Raw genomic sequence first — 17832 nt, forward strand, 5'->3', positions numbered from 1 at the left:
TCCTTCATGACCCTCTCCAATGTTCCTAAGCAAGATAACATCTTTAGGTAGTAGTCTATTCTCAAAAGTATGAAAAATATCGCTTAAGAACGAGCTCACCTCTAAATTGAGTTATCGCTTTCGAGCCCGAGCCATTGGACCTTGTATGATGGTTGAAGGATCAGCGGGTACCTCTAAAGAAGTGATGTCCTCATCAATGTCCTATTCACTTTAATCATTTACTCATGTGCATGTGTCTAACTTTGATCACCAAAAGGACATTCTAGTCATTTCATGACATGTTTCCTTGACTCCTATGGGTTAATTGCATATGGGTAGATTGCTAGCGCTCTAACTAAACATGATCTAAACAATGGTCAAAGGTTCTATGGAACTGAAGGTAATACATGCTTTATAACAACTGATCCATAGGGCGAAGGTGCAAATGACTTTGATCATGTTGCTCCTGGCCCTCCATAAGGACTTATCTGTCAGCAAAAGCTAGGACTGACAGTGCAACCGTGAGAGTCATATGGCTCTGACTTTAGCTCAGTAATAGGACCTTTTCTAGCTTGTTAGAGGTTACCTTTATGGTGCAAGAGGGGCTTGCCACGTTGGGTATAGGGTTGCCTCTGTTCCTATGTGTATAGCCGCGATGGATATGTGCCATAGGAAAGGGGGGTCCCTACATCTGCCTGCCGAGGAAACCTAGTGACCCTAACTTGTTAGAGAAACCTATGAAATGGCTTCATAGTGTACCCTGCCCACTCACCTTGGCAGTGATATGGGAGTAATTAACCCGAGCATATGAGAATCACGACTCGTGGTGAATGTGCACCACCTCTGCAGAGGGTTACAAACTGTTATAACAGTCGTGCTCATGGTCACGAGCGGCCCGGAAAACTCACAGAATAATTGGTTACTCATTGTGGTTCATTTATGATGGTATACGATGATAATATGATACAAATGATTCTGATATCCGATTATGTGGGTATAAATGGGAGCTTAAACATAACTTGATAATACTTGATAATAAAATCTTGACTTACTAAAAGTGCTAACTGCAGTAAACTTGTGTCATCCTTTTTGAGCTTCATAACCCCATGTTATCTTGTTAAGTACGGGAAGTACTTACGCTTGTTTATTTTCTATATTTGGATAAAAATCCCGGATGGGTAACAGATGACAACGGGTATGAGGAGTTTCCTAAGGATTATTAGGCTTGTGGTCAACCAGTTGACCTTCCCTATGATGGTGTTCCACGAGAGAGAGTTATCTTTTATTTTCCGCTGTGATGTGTAAGACTAAGTTATGTTATTATCGTGATGTAAGATACACTGTGATGATACTCTTTTATAATTTGTCAGCTTGTGTGTGTGACTGATCCCTAGGCACACATGAGTTAGTGCATTCAATTTTATCCTTAAAATTGGGTGTGACAATGTTGACGGCCGACGGAGGCTGTTCGGTGAACTGGTCAGCGTGAGGATGGGCGACTCCCATCTGGTCGGCGAATTTGCCCCTTAGGGCACCTTGGAAAGTGGCGGCGGCGTTGGCAAGCCCGAAAGGTAGAGCCATAACTCCTAGAATGTTTCGAGCAGCCTCCGGGAGGTCTAGATCGTTAGGTGGTCGGTGACAAACAAGGGTGTCCAGAGCCAATTCGGTGATGGAGAGGCAATCGGTGAGCTTGTGACCAACCTGATCGATAGATACGATCAGATCGTCACTGTTGATCTGTCTTCTCTGGTAGCGAGGAAGAGGGCGGTGAGTTGTTGATGAAGGCGACCTCGGAAGTGGAGATCAGATCTGCAGTCGCAGGTGCGGGGGTGATCAACGCAGAATCAATCTGCACTGGCTCGAGGAGCTCTCCGACTCCGTTAGTGTTGATGATCCATGAGATCGATCTGACCGTGAAGATCTGGCCGGGCTGCGGGAGGAACGAAGAGCCTGTGGAAAAAACCATCTTGTTCGACAAGGAAAGCAGCACGCAAAGCCCCTACCTGACGCGCCAACTGTCGACAGAATATCGTCGACAGTCCTCCGAGGGGTATCCCACGAAGGTAGATTGATCGACAGAGGAGCGTGAGATCAAGAACAAGAAGGCAACAGAGGCACACGAGTTAGACAGGTTCAGGCCGTCAGTATAACATAATACCCTACTCATGTGGTCTGTTGGTTTGTATTAGCTATCATATGATGTTGCGTGTGTTTGGAGGGGGTCCCTGCCCGTCTTATATAGTCCGGGGAGCAGGGTTACAAGTCGGTTAGATCTGATAGATAACCGGATAGTAATAATTGATTACAAGAATCTTGGGATCATACATATCCTAACAGATCTCGTAGTATCTTTAGGATATCTTCCAGATGTCTTATGGAAAGCGCCGAGCAAAATCATGCCCCGCAAGGCTTCGTCTCGTGGGCTGGACCGCCTCTGGGGGCGCAGTCCATGTAGTCTGCCATGGGTATCTAGAATCGTACCCCACCTCCACAACACCCTGCAAGCGGCGCCTCCAGGGGCAGTTGGGGGCTCAGGCCTGGGGTCGCCGCTGCCGCAGGCACCGTTCCGCGAGGAGAGCCGCAACGCCACCAGGGGCTGAACCTCCGACAGCGGCGCGGATGAGATATGGGCAAGCCGCGAAGAACAACGAGGGAGAGGTGGCACACCTGAGGGAAGGCGAGAGCCATGGGCCCCCACGAGTTAATATGACAGAGCATGTAGCGGAGATTGCCGTGCGGGTACTGCAGGCGGGTATAATGCGGCTGGTGAAAAAAAAAAACAGATCTACGGAGACCGAAGGTGGGATTTTGAGTGGCAGGAACGCGTAATGCATGGTATATTGCGGTCAGCGTAAGATTGATGTATACCGTCCGATCTGAAGACAATAGATCAAATAGAGGTGGGTAACAGGTATTTCTCAATTCCTTCGTTCTTTTATAGTATAGTAATAAAAATACACGTGCGTTGTAATAGGACACACAATTTTATTAAATGGTGACTTACATGACTTCTCACTCGAAATTTATATGTAACTAAAGTGACATGTGTTTCAATTCGTCTTCAAATCGACTGTGTTTTGCTCTAACTTATACAAACATGAAAAGATTGAAGATTTATCCAACGATACCTCATATTTTAATTCATATTACGATTGAACTCCATGGGCCATGCTCATATAACTTCAGACCAAATACTTTTTTGAATCAAATATGAGACATCAGATTACCCCTCATTTGAAGGAAGAATAAAGAATAGAAAAGAATGCTAGGCCTTGACTACTCGGCTGTAGAAATAAAACAAGAAAACATGTATCCTTCATATCTACAACTTTTTTTTAAATCTTAACATAGACAGTTCAAAACATAGGTTATGGACTATCTATTTCACTATCTGCAAGCTGTTTGATGTTTTGCATTTAGCCAAAATCAACCATGAATACCATTTTATATAGTATTCTGTTTCTATCTGATACAAAACGGATCAAACATAAATAAGATGAACATTGTTACAATATTGTTTGGACCCATAAATATAAGTCATATATTATAGATAACCACAATATTTTAAAAAACATTTGGTAAAACAGATTTTCCTCCTAGTTAAAAAGAATGAATGGTCCAAAATATCTTTTCTTTTCTTTTTTCCTCCCTTTTTCTCGTTTTTTTTTCTTTATTATTCTTTCTCTCTCTACCTTTAACTTACCACCAACGCGCGCACAATCGCACACGCATATCGGCTTCGCACCTCCCGGTCTCGCACATGGCTTGGAAGCGCCGTCGTCGCGGCTGCAGGTCGTTGCCGCACCTCCGCGCCGCACCTTGCTTACCCTACCCGGACCCTCCGCGCATGCCCTGGCAGCGGCGACCGTGGCCGCGCTACGCCCGCACCCGTCCTCCCAGCAGTGACTCCTCCGCGCCCGCGCCAACCCCAGCAACAGTCTTCTTCGCGCGCGGAGCGCTACACTGGGGCAAATCTGCCCTGGGCACACATATTTGAGGAAGGAGTAGAGGTAAGCTCTCTCATGTGCCGCAAGCTTTTCACTTTTTGCTTCTTGACCAAAAATCACACGGCAGCTTCCTGTGTTGAAGCAGGGTGGTTCGCGCGTCTTCCCGGGCGGGTGGTCGGCGGTGGCCAGCTGTGCCGGAGCCGAGCAGCGCAGCAGCGGCGTGCAGTGGTGCGTCTTGCACAGGGCGGCCGATGGCAACTCGCGCGTGGAGGCTAGCTATGCCGGAGCAAGGCGTCCGAGCAGCGGCCGGCTTCCGCAGGGCGGCTAGTGGCGACTCGGGCGCGTAGGCCAGCTAGTCGGAATAATAATAAAAATTCTCATTTCGTGACTAACAATATAATAATAAATAATAATAATAATAATAAATAATAAATTTTAAAAGCAAGATGCACATGTCGTGCGCCTGCGGAGCCACAAGCCGACCAGTGGGAAACCTTATTCTCGAACCACTAGCCGGTGGCAGCAATTTAATCAGAATTGTCCATTCATGTATGGTAATCGCTCTACGCACTTGCCACGCGTGCTCAGGCTGTCACAATCGCAGTTTATTAGCTCGTGCAATAAGGACTGGACGGACAATGTGGCACTAATTAAACATCCGCCGCGCTGTTTGGGCTGCCAGACTTGGATTTTGGGCCGGCAACAATTCTTCTGGTCCAGTTTACCTGAGCCTGTCGCCATGTTCATCCCGTCGCCGAGGCATGCGGTAGGACACGCCTCCACCCGTCGTCCGCCCGCCGGCCGGCCGCGATCTCGCTCGATTGCTCCCAGATATCCCGTGCGTTGTTGACCTGATCGGAGTCCTGCTGTCCTGTAGCAGACGGTGACGGTGGGAGTCGGAGGTCGGAGCGCTCCTGGATGGTCTCCAGCTTCTCGTGCGCCGACCTGGACTCTGGGCTTTCAACAATTCGTCTGGTCCAGTTTGTGTCGTGGTCTGGACCCCTGGTCCAGTCTTCATTTTCCACACACTGCCAACGAAAACAAATCTGCTGTGGTGCTTCGTTTTTGGAATTATTCTGAGGCCCAGCACCAGCAGGCGTGAGGCAGGGGGGCCACGGTCAAAGCCGTCGCGATAACGGGTCGGTCGACGTCCGCGACGCGACGCGACGCAACGCACAAGGCCAGGCTGCTGGTGTGGCGTTTTTCTTTTTTTTTTCTTTTCCTGGCTGTGGCTGCGCCCGCGTCTCTCCGTGTCCCCGTTGTCGTCTTCGCCGGCGCGGACGGGGAGCGGGAGCGCCGTGCGCGTGTGGTTCTTGTTGTCTGCTGCGACTCGGCCACTGCACCTGCCTGTGAGAGACTGGTTGTGAAAAAGACTGAACTGAACTGTCGATGGGACTTCATGGGATGGCGTGTTCTGACAAGTCGGCGAGCCCGTTGGAGTGCTGACAATGATCCTACCGTTGGACGGAAGCCATGATCTTTTCCTGCTAGTACGATGTTAGGAACCCTGCTTGCCTGTCAGCCTCTCTACCGTACTACTCACTTATGTTTCACCTACAACTATCGTGGTACTCTCTTCCTACTATGATCCATTAATCCTTGACGCCATAGAAATTAAAATTAAGAGGCTTTTTGGTTGACGGCCACACGCCATAGTTATGGCTCGTCGCGAGAATCAGAGCGCTCAGTTCGTTGGTGATTTAAACGAGTTAGCTATAGATTTTTACGGCGAAAATCCCGCCACAAAGTGTGGCGCCGAGAAACCACGCCACCGTCACGACTCGCCGCACTTTTGGCGTGGCCATCTGTGGCGGCGGGGATCTAAACAATCTCTTAAATTTGTTCTATAATAATACTTGAAGCTATAGCCTTAGCATGCAGGTTCTATGATGTCTAGCCATACCAGCTAGTCTATCTATTCCATCACTGTTTCCATAATAAAATACAAAAATGCTATAAAACACACGTGTGTTTTAACGTATAAAAAACACATAAATTTTTTAGCACAGAACACGTGGCGGCGCAGCACCAGCACTGCGCCTTCTGCGCCTCGACTGGCTCACTGTCGAGCAGTGCGCAGCACCAGCAGTCCGCATGGAGAATCGCGCCCGGCCAGGGGAACACGACGTGACGACCCACGACGAACGGTGGAGGCTGTAATTTATCCTTCCATAAAAAAAATTATTTTCTGTGATATATGATCTATGATCTGTGGATGTGTGATTTTATGATTGTCTGGAGTTAGAAGAAGGCTAGAGGTAGAAGAAGGTGGAGGCTGTTGGATCTTAATCTTATGGTAAAAAAAAATTCATGTGTTGAAATTGTATAAAACACATGGTTGTCCAGTACGTACTCAAGAAAATGCAGTAGTAACCACGATCTTAATCTACTGGCTAGCAGGTGCTCTCCCTCTCTGGGCGTCCCCAACAACCATCGATGTTGCTAGCTGACTAGGATCGGGATCTAGCCGAGAGTGAATTGGAGAGGAGAGAGAGCGCAAAAATCAACTAGTTAGTGCTTCCTCCGTCACTAGCTAGGAGCGCGTTACCCAAGAATGCAAGCACGGTGGTTGGTCCAAGCCGCTCTCCTCTTCCATGCAGCATGGATTCAACATATTTAGGAGAGTGAAGATAGGAATAAAAAATTTCTTACATGTAGGACCGACATGGATGAGTTGGCATCAAATAGCTAGCCGCAGGCTAGATTGTTAGAGATGATTTTGTGCTCCAGTGCGTGGGTCCAACACCAGGGGCAGACCTAGTACACATAGGACGAGGGCTGTCACTAAAGTTCTAGGTTTTAAAAGAAAACATTCCTTCCTTCATGTAGTTGTGGAGGTGTATTAGTAGCGGTCCATCACTACATGAATAGAATGTTGGATTTAATGTGGACCTGACCCATATACTATTAAATTAAATTAAATTAAATAAATACTAGGTCCATATTTAATGTTGTGGTGCCGTTTTAGTCTCATATGAAATTTTGACTAAATATTAACTCAACTTAAATAGGTGGACTAAGTGTGCTCCTATTAAAAAGTTGCGATAGGCTAAGGACGTGCCATGAGCTGGGCGTGAGGAGCGTGACGTGCCACTCCATGATATGATGTTGTGCGAGTTCGGCTTGGTTTTACCGCTCGAACTAATTGATGAATGATTACTGGAGGTATTACTGGGATTGAGAGCATTGTTGGTTCCATGGAGTAACAGCAGGAGTTTCTATTTCTATTTGTAACTCCCTGCGTCCGTAATGCTTCGGTGATTATATTACTCCATCGATTCATTCCCCAACGCTCCGTCTTCTCTCCGCTCACCTAAGCACTCCATCCTTGCTAGCCAAGCACATCTCTCTATTGAGTTTCTCCCGAATTTCCCCAGTCTAGCCTTCTGCACGCATAGAAGATTGGGCAACAAGCCTTCGGAACCGTCGTCTGCGTTTGTGACATATTCTCAGGTGTGCCGAGCGATCAGGTGTTTGGGGAGTCAACGGCGTGACTGTTGTTGCTTCTGCATCGTCTACTTTCTGGTGGACGTTCGTAGGACTGCACTATGAACATCGACCTGCATCGATTGTGGTTCGCAACTTTGAGCAACCTACTATGTCGACTAGTGTGCCTGAAGCCACCAGAGCCGAGGCTCTCTGGTCAATTCAGTAGTTTATTCATATTGATCAATATGTTTGTCTTGTATGTGGTTGTTACCGTTGCAAGTAGTAATAGTTCACACATGCACATATGTGTCATCACATATTTTGCTATGGTATTTCTGGATTAAATTTAACATTAAAATGCCTAAATCTCTAACACAGAATAGATCAAATGGCTATAATCGATGATGATTATAAAAATTTACAAAATTAAAAGTAAGAACCTTCTGATTAATCAGAGAATTTTAATTTCTTTTCTTGTGCATATAGCGAGGGTTAATGTAATGAATTATTTGGGGCCACCAATTAGGACCAGTAGGTTGACGAGGCCTTTTCTAGTGTAAATGGAAGGAACGTAACTAGGGGTCCGGAGCGGAGCGTCAAGCACGTCTGGTTGATCCACTGTTTTTCGTCAACATATATTCTTGCATTTGTCATATATGGGTCCTGATGTAGATGTAGGTGACATCGTGCCGGCCACGTTTGTTGCTTGACCTTGACCCCCAAGTCATCCTGGTACTCCATTATTGGTGACTCAGGAAGTCTTGGCATCATCACTGTTTCTTCTTCTTTATAATAGCGACGGCAGATGACAGAGCTAAAATCCTGGTACGCCACTTTTGACTTATATTTGCTGAAGGAGCAGGCGATCGAGCATCAGCATCTATTCAGCAAGCACTATAAATAGAGCAATGATGCTTGCCAATGGGCCGGACAGTGCGTTGTTCCAACGCCCGGTGTTGGCTGCCTACCTGGGTGAATAGTGCAACATTCTTCAGGTCTCCTCCTCCCCCCATTGGCCGACGTCTAAGTGCATGTAAGCATCATCACACTTGTTAAAGGTCTCTTGAATCTTGATTGTCTCTCATTCGCAGCGGCGAAGCCAGTGCAAAGTTGTCGGGGTCATGCGACCCCGATAACTTTGTACGAATCAGTGGAACCCCGCGTATTCCGGCCAGCTACGACCCCATCAAATTGAGTTCATGAATCTGTGCGACCCCGGTAGCAGTTTAGTCTAGATTCGCCGCTGCTCATTCGTGTGGCCATCAGATTATGTTGAAAAAAAGGAAACAAATCCACGCTGCATGCCGATCATCGGCAGCTTGTTACTCCCTACCTTAGGAATTTTAGGACATATCATATGAGGTAATACAAATGATGCATGTAACCCTCTCTTAACTATAGAAAAACTTTGCACTTACCATATTTGAAGCTTGGTGTAGGCACTAGTGACAGGCACACATATGATTGGGACTTTGGGGTAGTTAATTCATCTAGAATACTTTGTAATTTGGGCCAAATTTTGAATGCTTCAATACTTATATTTTATGATAGAGGGGGTAGAAAACATATATGTTTTTTTCCTGCCTCTGCGACTGGAGAACATATATGTTACTGTGTTAATTAATAAGGGTTAACGGCAAAGCTGACAACATGGGTAGAAGAAGGAAAATTCAACAGGAAAAAACAATACACGCAATCAACAACACATGAAAATGAATATGGTTTTCGATTTCTCTAGTTCGTATCTCAAGCGGCAGAAGCCCACAACATAACAAAATGAGTAAAATACAGTGGTGGTTTCTAAATCCGAAAGACGTGGCATCTAGATATCAAACTTCATTTTTTTTTTATTTATGGTTCCCTCAACTTGTCATGAGATTCCGTACTAGTGCAAATAGGTTTTGACCCACTCTATACGCCGACTTGGAATACTAACTCAGTGCTGACGTGAATCTAACATGTTGGGTTCAGTAACTAAACTTGCGCAGTGGTGTCATCTAAGTTTCGAGCTTCAAATTTGCATATCCAGTGCCCCAAACTTGCTAAATGGAGTTTGGTTCATTGTTACCTGATATTTCTTTTTTTTTTCTGTGTATGCACATAACCATGGTCTATTAAACCAGGGTACGTAGCAAAAGCGGCCATGAAGCCTGCTACAGTCGGACAGTGTTTCTTGGTGATAATAATAGCGAGCTGCACACATGTTGTCATCTGCTCTTCCAATGGAAACTACAAAGATAGGCTCTCACTACTGGAGTTCAAAAAGACAATAAGTCCTGATCCACAGCAAGCTTTGATGTCTTGGAATGGCAGCACCCATCTCTGCAGTTGGGAAGGTGTCCTGTGTTCAGTCAAGAACCCAAGTCGTGTCACTTCTCTTAACCTCACTAATCGAGGTCTAGTGGGGCAAATATCCCCTTCACTTGGGAACCTAACATTCCTGAAAGTCCTTGTCCTATCGGCTAATTCATTCAGCGGAGAGATCCCTATGTCCCTTGGTCACCTGAATCGCCTTCAAATCCTCACCTTGCAAAATAACACGCTCCAAGGAAGGATACCAGCTCTTGCAAACTGCTCAAAACCAGGGTTTACAATACCGGTAAGAAAAAAATTTCGGTCCCAGCGATAAATACGAAATTTCGGAAATTTAGGTTCAAATTTAAATAAATTTAAATTGAGTTTTAAACAAATTTGGCATCATTTTAATAGAAAAACTCTATAATCCATCATCCATCATAAATTTATATAACATCGACGAAATAACATAATATATCACAGAAGCAGAGCCGCGGTAATACAGTGTGCTGACGGTGGGCGAGCTGCATATATACTAGCGCCGTCCAATGTGTGAGTGAGAAAATTAAAGAGTTAAATGCACTAGTGGTCCATCAACTTGTACTCTAGTTTCACTTAGTTCCATCAACTCTGAAAGTGGTTTTTTGGGTCCATCATCTTTGTTTGTGGCGCATTCCTAGCCCATACCTCATTTGTTTCAATTTTTTAATCCACGTGGCACCTCCGGGTCCAGGTGGCACACGCATGCAGGTGCATGCACATGCACACCGGGGCTCCTCGCTCACGACGAGGCAGTCCGCGCCGACCCTCTCCCTGACGGCGTCAATGGCGCTCTGGTCCGCCGCCTTGCCAGCCGCATCGGTCACGTAGAACACGTTCGAGGCCAGGTCGCCCTTCGTCGACACCTCCGCCTGCGCGACGAGCAGCCCGTTCTTGCGGAAGGTCCGCGTCACCTCGGACAGCAGCCCCGGCCGGTCCGGCATGCACAGCTCCAGTCTCACGCCCTGGATGCAGCCAATGACATTAGTTTCTTGGAAATATTTTTTGACTACTAGTAAAAGAATGCGATTTTGATGCCAACATTAGCATCAAATCATCAACATCGTGTAATTGAACTCGATTTACCTTCTGTGATCTCCGTTCTATGGCGGCTTGGAGGCATTGGTTGAGCCTCTCCCTCTCGGCCTCGGACCGGATGGGGCTCCCATCGGCGCGGCGGATGTAGAACTCCTGTCGAGCGCGGTCGCCCGCCGTGTCGACGGTGCCATGGAACACGACGTAGTCCATGTCGTGGAGCGTGCACACGACGTCGAACAGCAGCTTGGGCCGGTCACGGCACAGCACGGTGACCACGGAGTACCCACGCTCGGCCCAGCTCTGCACGGACACGGCCGGGGACAATTCCGGGAACGAGGTCGCGCGGTCGAGGTCCGCGGCCATCAGCTGGTGGAGGCGGCGGTCGGCGTGCGCGACGCCCGCGGCAGGGACGGCGGCCATGGCGCCCGAGGCTTCCCCGTCGCCGCGGAGGAGGTGGCCGAGGCGGGCGAGGATGCGCACCACGCGGTCGTCGTCCGTGCCCGCGGCCAGCTCCTCCCCGCGGAGGAAAACGACGCACGCGAGGCGGCCGCGGTGCGTCCACGCGCGCGCGTCCACCACGCTGCACTGCATGTCGGCCAGCACGGCGAACACCTCGGAGATGAGCCCCGTGCGGTCGGCTCCCGTGAGCTCCAGCGCCGTCAGCCCCTCGAGCGCCGCCGGCCGCAACGGCTCGTTCCACGTCCCCAGAGACTGCAGATCGAAGCAACGCGTCAGCGAAAGGCAGCTCATTTTCGGAACGCGTGGGCGAGGGCGGAGGACGGGATGGCGAAAGGCCGCTCTACCTGCTGGATGTAGGTGATGACGCTGTCGTCGGTGAGCTTGCGGCCGAGGCGGTCGGTGACGTGGAAGACGTCCATGAACCAGCGTCCGTCGGAGGAGATGTAGGCCTTGTTGATGGAGAGGTCGAGGTCGGCGAGCACCTGCACGGCCTCCAGCAGCAACCCTCTCTTCCTGACGTTGTCCACCTGCAGCGCGGCACCACGGACCAGAGCCCCCAACCAAAGTCAGCCACCAAGAACCGGAGGACGAGACGGGGAACGGATGGCGACGACGGCGGAGCGCGGCTCACCTGCACCAGCGTGGCCGTGGGGCGGACGGCATTGTCGATGACCACCCGAGGCATGTTCATCCGGATCACCAGCTTCTCGTACTCATCCAGCCACTCCATCGCCGCCGGCCGGTCTCTCTCGCGAGCTCCGCCTCGGCGTGTGCGTGCGTGCAGGCAGCGAGCCCTGGCCCGGATGTATATAAAGCGCGCGCGAGGCGACCCCTGACAGCAGGGACGAAGGGAACAAGGAGGGGGCCGAGGACGACGACGCTTTGGCGGGATCGCCCGCGGGCTTGGATGCTTCCCCGCGCTTTGGCGTGGCTCTGCGCGCCTGGACCACGACCACTGCATCCTACTTCCCGCAGGGCCACGCCGATCACGCAGGCGCCGCCGCCGTGGACCTGCGCGCCGCGGGCGTGTGCGTCTCGCCGTTCGTGCCGTGCCGCGTGGGCGCGCATGCCGGCTGCTGCTGCTGCTGGCCGTTCGCCAAGACGCCGACGTGCCAGCGTGGGCTGCCGGACTGGGCTGCCGCTGCGCCGGCTGCTGTTGCTGCTTGCCGTTCGCCAAGACGCCGACGTGCATGTGCATGCACCCGCGTGCATGTGCCACCTGGACCCGGAGGTGCCATGCGGATTAAAAAATTAAAACAAATGGGGTATGGGCTAGGAATGCGCCACAAACAAAGATGATGGACCCAAAAACCCACTTTCAGAGTTGATAGACCTAAGTGAAACTAGAGCACAAGTTGATGGACCACCAGTGCATTTAACTCAAAATTAAATAAATTTGAAGAAATTTAGGGCTTTGATAAGACTAGATGATATGGAGGGTCATTTTAGTGTGGTTTGGTGTAATTTTAGAGTGAAAGATGAATTTAACCGAAAAATTTTGACCCATACAAAAAAATTTCGGACCTCAGCGAAAAAGACGATATTTCGGAAATTTCGGCGATATTTCGCCGAAATTGTAAACCCTGCTCAAAACTAACGGTGCTATGGCTGGCAAACAACCAACTAACCGGACAGATTTATGCAGATCTTCTTCAGAGCCTTGAGAGTCTTGACCTCACCACAAATAATCTTACTGGAACCATCCCTGATTCTGTTGCCAATCTCACAAGGCTACAATTCTTTAGCTGTGCCATGAATGAAATCGAGGGGAACATTCCAAATGAGTTTGCAAACTTGCTGGGGCTGCGGATCCTCCGCGTCAGTATCAATCAGTTGTCTGGTCAGTTTCCACAGGCAGTCCTGAATCTTTCAAATCTAGCTAAACTTTCACTTGCTGTAAACAATTTCTCTGGTGTTGTACCATCTGGTATCGGTAACTCTCTGCCTGATCTTGAGGCAATATTGTTGAATGCCAACTTCTTTCATGGGCATATGCCATCTTCTTTGACAAATGCTTCCAAACTGATCGTTATTGATATATCAGGCAATAACTTCACAGGCGTGGTGCCTAGCTCCTTTGGAAAACTTTCTAAACTATCAAAGCTAAATCTTGAACGCAATAATCTCCAAGCGCAAAACAAACAAGACTGGAGGTTTATGGACAGCTTAGCCAATTGCACTGGTCTAAATGCATTCTCGGTAGGATATAACTATCTAACGGGTAAAGTGCCGAATTCTGTAGGTAATCTTTCCAGTCAGCTCCAGGGTCTATACTTGGGAGGAAACCAACTCACAGGGGATTTTCCTTCTGGTATAGCAAACCTTCGCAACCTAGTCACTGTCAGTTTGTTTGACAATAAATTCACCAGTGTGCTTCCAGAGTGGCTTGGGACTATTCACAGTCTGCAAGTAGTACAGTTAACCAACAATTTCTTTACAGGGCCCATTCCATCATCCTTCTCAAACCTGTCTCAATTGGTGTCGCTCGCTCTAGAATCGAACCAGTTAAATGGAGAGATACCGCCAAGCCTAGGGAACCTCCAAGTGCTTCAGGCACTGCTCATTTCTTTCAACAATCTGCATGGCACTATACCGAAAGAAATCTTTGCAATTCCAACCATAGTGAGAATTAGCTTATCCTTTAACAGCCTACATGGACCACTTCATGCCGACATTGGGAATGCCAAACAACTCACATATTTGGAAATCTCATCAAACAATCTGTCTGGAGAGATACCTAGTACTTTGGGTAATTGTGAAAGTTTGCAAATTATCGAGCAGGGAAATAATTTTTTCAGTGGAAGCATCCCGCCTTTGCTTGGTAATATAAGTAACCTAAATATTCTCAACTTATCTCATAATAACCTGACTGGGTCAATACCAGTAGCTCTTAGTGGCCTACAGTTCCTTGAGCAACTAGATTTGTCATTTAACCATCTAAAGGGTGAGGTGCCAACAAAAGGAATCTTCAAGAATGTGACAGCTTTATGGATTGATGGAAATCAGGGGCTTTGTGGTGGACCACTGGGCTTACACCTACTTGCCTGTCCTACCATGCAACCAAATTCAGCTAAGCACAAGCTTTCAGTTATCCGAAAAATAGTCATCCCGGCAGCCATAGTGCTGGTATTTGCAGCAGTCTTTACTATTTTGTTGCTTCGTAGGCGAAAACAGAAGGCAAAACTATCTCTTTACCCTCTGTTGGTGGATTCCCAAGAATTTCTTACAGTGATCTTGTTAGAGTGACAGAGGGCTTCGCAGCATCCAATCTGATTGGTCAGGGAAGATATGGTTCCGTCTATCAAGGAAAATTGTCTCCAGACGGAAAATCCGTTGCTGTCAAAGTCTTCAGTCTAGAGACAAGAGGAGCACAAAAGAGCTTCATTGCAGAGTGCAGCGCTTTGAGAAATGTGCGGCATCGCAATCTAGTTCGTATCCTAACTGCATGCTCAAGCATTCATCCTAATGGAAATGATTTCAAAGCTTTGGTGTATGAGTTCATGCCACGAGGAGACCTGCATAACTTGTTGTACTCGGCTCGAGACAGTGAAGGCTCTCCATATTTTATCCCACTAGCTCAGAGGTTAAGCATCATGCTGGATGTATCAGAAGCTCTGGCGTATCTACACCATTACCACCAAGGAACCATTGTACATTGTGATCTGAAACCTAGTAACATTCTTCTGGATGATAATATGGTAGCTCATGTTGGAGACTTTGGGTTAGCGAGATTCAAAATTGACTCAACAGCATCATCTTTTGTTGACTCAAGTTGTAGTTCTTCAGTTGCAATCAAGGGAACCATTGGATACATTGCTCCAGGTACCATCCCTTACACATTGTGTTGTCTAACTAAATAATGATGAATTGTACAATTTTTGTATTTTACCTGAACTAAACTATATCCTATATGTTATATACAGAATGTGCTGCGGACGGCCAAGCTTCGACTGCAGCAGATGTCTACAGCTTCGGAGTTATTCTTCTCGAGATGTTCATCCGTAGGAGCCCAACAGATGAAATGTTCAAAGATGGGATGAACATTGCAAAGTTAGCAGAGATCAACTTGTCTGATAATGTGTTGCAGATTGTTGATCCACAGTTGCTGCAAGAGATGAGTCACAGTGAGGACATTCCAATGGCGATCAGGGACAGTGGACCACAAATTCTGCAGTCTGTGCTGAGCATTGGACTCTGTTGCACCAAGGCATCCCCCAACGAGCGCATCAGCATGGAGGAGGTAGCTGCCAAACTACATGGGATCCAGGATGCATATATCAGAGGAAATTGGAGGAGTAGCCCATCAGCTAGCTAATGTTTCGAATGAAGAGCTTGCATGAATGCCCATTTATTTGTTTTAGATGCATGTTCCAAGAGTTTCATCTGAATGTTATAAAAGTAGATCTTAGTGTTGCACATGTTGCAATGGTTGTATGTTTAAATCACATATTTCAAGTGTTTCATCTGTCTTCGTACATATGTTGCAAATGTTTCATCTGGATGTTTCAAAACTAGATCTGGTGTTGCACGTATTGTAATAGCACTGGTGGCTGGCCACCAACCTCTCCTTGTTCACGAACTCCCTGACCAGTGCCAAGGCCCTGGTCACCAACAGCTCCGGCGCCCGACCTCCTAGGACGAGCAGTTGAGGTGGATGGTGGTGCGGGTGTGGGAAGCGGAGGGAGTGCGAGCATCTAAACGGGAGGCGCGGAGGGGGCCTGGGCATCTGAACGGAAGGCACGGATTCGAAACGTCCGGGCGCTAGCTATACCGTAAAAACAACTAAACAACTAAGGCGCGTTGATGTCCAGTAATCCGTCAAACTATAGTATTATTATTAGCGTAAAAAAAGCCATTACGTAGCATCTATAATAAAACCATATACTCTCTCGGTCTCAAAATAAATACGCATCCGGCATTCTAAGAAATCAATCAATTTTGATATTAACTACATTTATAAAAAAAATAATATTAACATTTGTATCCCTAAGCAGGTTTGCTATAAGAATATGTCATGGTTAATCTAATGATGTTTATTTAATATCATAAATGTTAATATATTTTTTTATATATTTGGTTAAACTTAAAATTGATTTAGGATGCGAGATAAGCACTAATTTTGTGAGAGAGAGAGTAGATGTTTTCATGCCTCCCACCTCGTAAGAAACTCTATGGGCTGGTACAGCCCAGTTTCACAGCTGAAGTAGCTTTTTTTTTGACAAAGCGAAGTAGCTTTTGTTTTGTTTTTGGCTTTAGCTCAAAAACTCTTTATCAATAGATTTGAAACTGTTTTTGCTGAACTAAAACAGCTTCTCCTGATTGATTAAAATGATGAAGTGACCATTATAGCCTTCTTTATTTTTCTCTCTTTTTTATTTTCCTCCTCTCCTCTTACTTCCCACGCCAAAATTAGTTTAATACCCCAAATAAACTTAGTTTATATAAGTCTAAAGACATAAGGTCACCAATAGGAGGCGACGAAGAAAGCCATTGCCGTAGCTCCATTGTGCAACAAGCCAAGACGACGTGTTCTTTCTTATCATCACAACGCTGCTAGTAGAAAAGCAAGGCACCAAAAAAGTAGCTACCACTTCACTAAAAATAATAAACAACCATTTCAGTGGATCGAAGTTATCTCTGGCCCCGATGAAGTATTTTACAACGGATTGGTCGTTACTCTTCTGCATGATTATATGCCGAACAAAAGCCATGGGGTGGAGTACGACCATACAAATAGCAAGTTTACAAAATATTGTGTAACTGTATGGAAAAACACGTGTGAGTCAGGGTGAGTGCGTTTAAAAATATTTTTTCAATCTGCTCACATGAGTTGTTTTGATCGACTATATGAGCCAGCCGTACTTGCATCCCTTTCGTTTGCACTGCAGTGAGCACGCCGTATGTATGGCCGTATCCATTTTGTTTTATACTGCTTGATTCAAAACATGTAGGGACTATAAAAAAGGATGAAGTGTTCGAGCAGCGAAGATTGGATTCATTTAAATATAATTAAGTTTATTGTAAGTAATTTTGCTTTGATCGAGGCACTTTTTGATGAACTAGTAAATGTATCATGCGCTGCAATTGAATGTATATCTTGTTATAATGATCGTGTAATTTGTTCTAATACATCACACTAGTAGAGAACCTAGCTGTAGTCCCGGTTCTCAACCCCCTTTAATCCCGGTTTTGGAACCAGGACTATGCAATCGGGACTAAAGGTCTTGATTTTTAGTCCCGGTTCCTCCAACCGGGAGTAGAGGTGTTTATTGGGTAAAAAAAAGTTACAGCTGTGGAGATTTGAACCTATGACCTCCCACTTTAGCTCTTGCACGTGTTACCATCTCACCTACCATCACACATCTAACTTAGATAAGATACGCTTTCCTTTTAAATTCAGTTTGGAGACACATTTAGTCCGGGTTTGAGACATAAACCGGGACTAAAGGTACCTTTAGTCCAGGTTCGTGTCTCAAACCGGGACTAAAAGTCATACTTTTAGTCTGGGTTCATGTCTCAAATCGGGACTAAAGATTCTCACACTGACATGCCTCTGACATACCTCGGTAACCATTGGGCAAGGACCTTTAGTCCCAGTTGGAGCTACCAACCGGGACTAACGGTTTCTCTAGCCCCGGATGCGAAA

General features: G+C 46.9%; 2 protein-coding genes across 2 annotated transcripts; one reads left to right on the forward strand and one right to left on the reverse strand.

Moving 5' to 3' along the window:
* Window positions 1-9498: 9498 nt before the first annotated feature.
* On the forward strand, window positions 9499-15501 carry LOC136479561 (receptor kinase-like protein Xa21). Its single transcript, XM_066477390.1, has 4 exons — window positions 9499-9926; window positions 12770-14306; window positions 14351-15008; window positions 15110-15501. Exons 1-4 carry the CDS (start codon window positions 9499-9501, stop codon window positions 15499-15501), a joined length of 3015 nt encoding a protein of 1004 aa, XP_066333487.1.
* Window positions 10304-12094, reverse strand: LOC136483847 (ACT domain-containing protein ACR8-like). Its single transcript, XM_066481004.1, has 4 exons — window positions 11818-12094; window positions 11531-11713; window positions 10776-11438; window positions 10304-10654 (listed from the first exon to the last, which is right to left on the reverse strand). The coding sequence occupies exons 1-4, from the start codon at window positions 11914-11916 to the stop codon at window positions 10304-10306; spliced, it is 1296 nt and encodes a 431-aa protein (XP_066337101.1). The 5' UTR covers window positions 11917-12094.
* Window positions 15502-17832: the final 2331 nt, after the last annotated feature.

Source organism: Miscanthus floridulus, chromosome 9 (assembly GCF_019320115.1).
Source record: "Miscanthus floridulus cultivar M001 chromosome 9, ASM1932011v1, whole genome shotgun sequence".
Lineage (NCBI taxonomy): Eukaryota > Viridiplantae > Streptophyta > Magnoliopsida > Poales > Poaceae > Miscanthus > Miscanthus floridulus.

What these genes read in the sequence shown, in the direction of transcription:
- LOC136479561 (XM_066477390.1), top strand. Translation starts at nt 9,499, where the DNA reads ATGAAGCCTGCTACAGTCGGACAGTGTTTCTTGGTGATAATAATAGCG. An exon ending in TAGTCATCCCGGCAGCCATA is followed by an intron (nt 14,307 to 14,350) that starts GTGCTGGTATTT and finishes GTTGCTTCGTAG; the next exon opens with GCGAAAACAGAAGGCAAAAC. An exon ending in CATTGGATACATTGCTCCAG is followed by an intron (nt 15,009 to 15,109) that starts GTACCATCCCTT and finishes TGTTATATACAG; the next exon opens with AATGTGCTGCGGACGGCCAA.
- LOC136483847 (XM_066481004.1), bottom strand. Translation starts at nt 11,916, where the DNA reads ATGGAGTGGCTGGATGAGTACGAGAAGCTGGTGATCCGGATGAACATG. An exon ending in CCACGGCCACGCTGGTGCAG is followed by an intron (nt 11,714 to 11,817) that starts GTGAGCCGCGCT and finishes GCCGCGCTGCAG; the next exon opens with GTGGACAACGTCAGGAAGAG. An exon ending in TCATCACCTACATCCAGCAG is followed by an intron (nt 11,439 to 11,530) that starts GTAGAGCGGCCT and finishes TTCGATCTGCAG; the next exon opens with TCTCTGGGGACGTGGAACGA.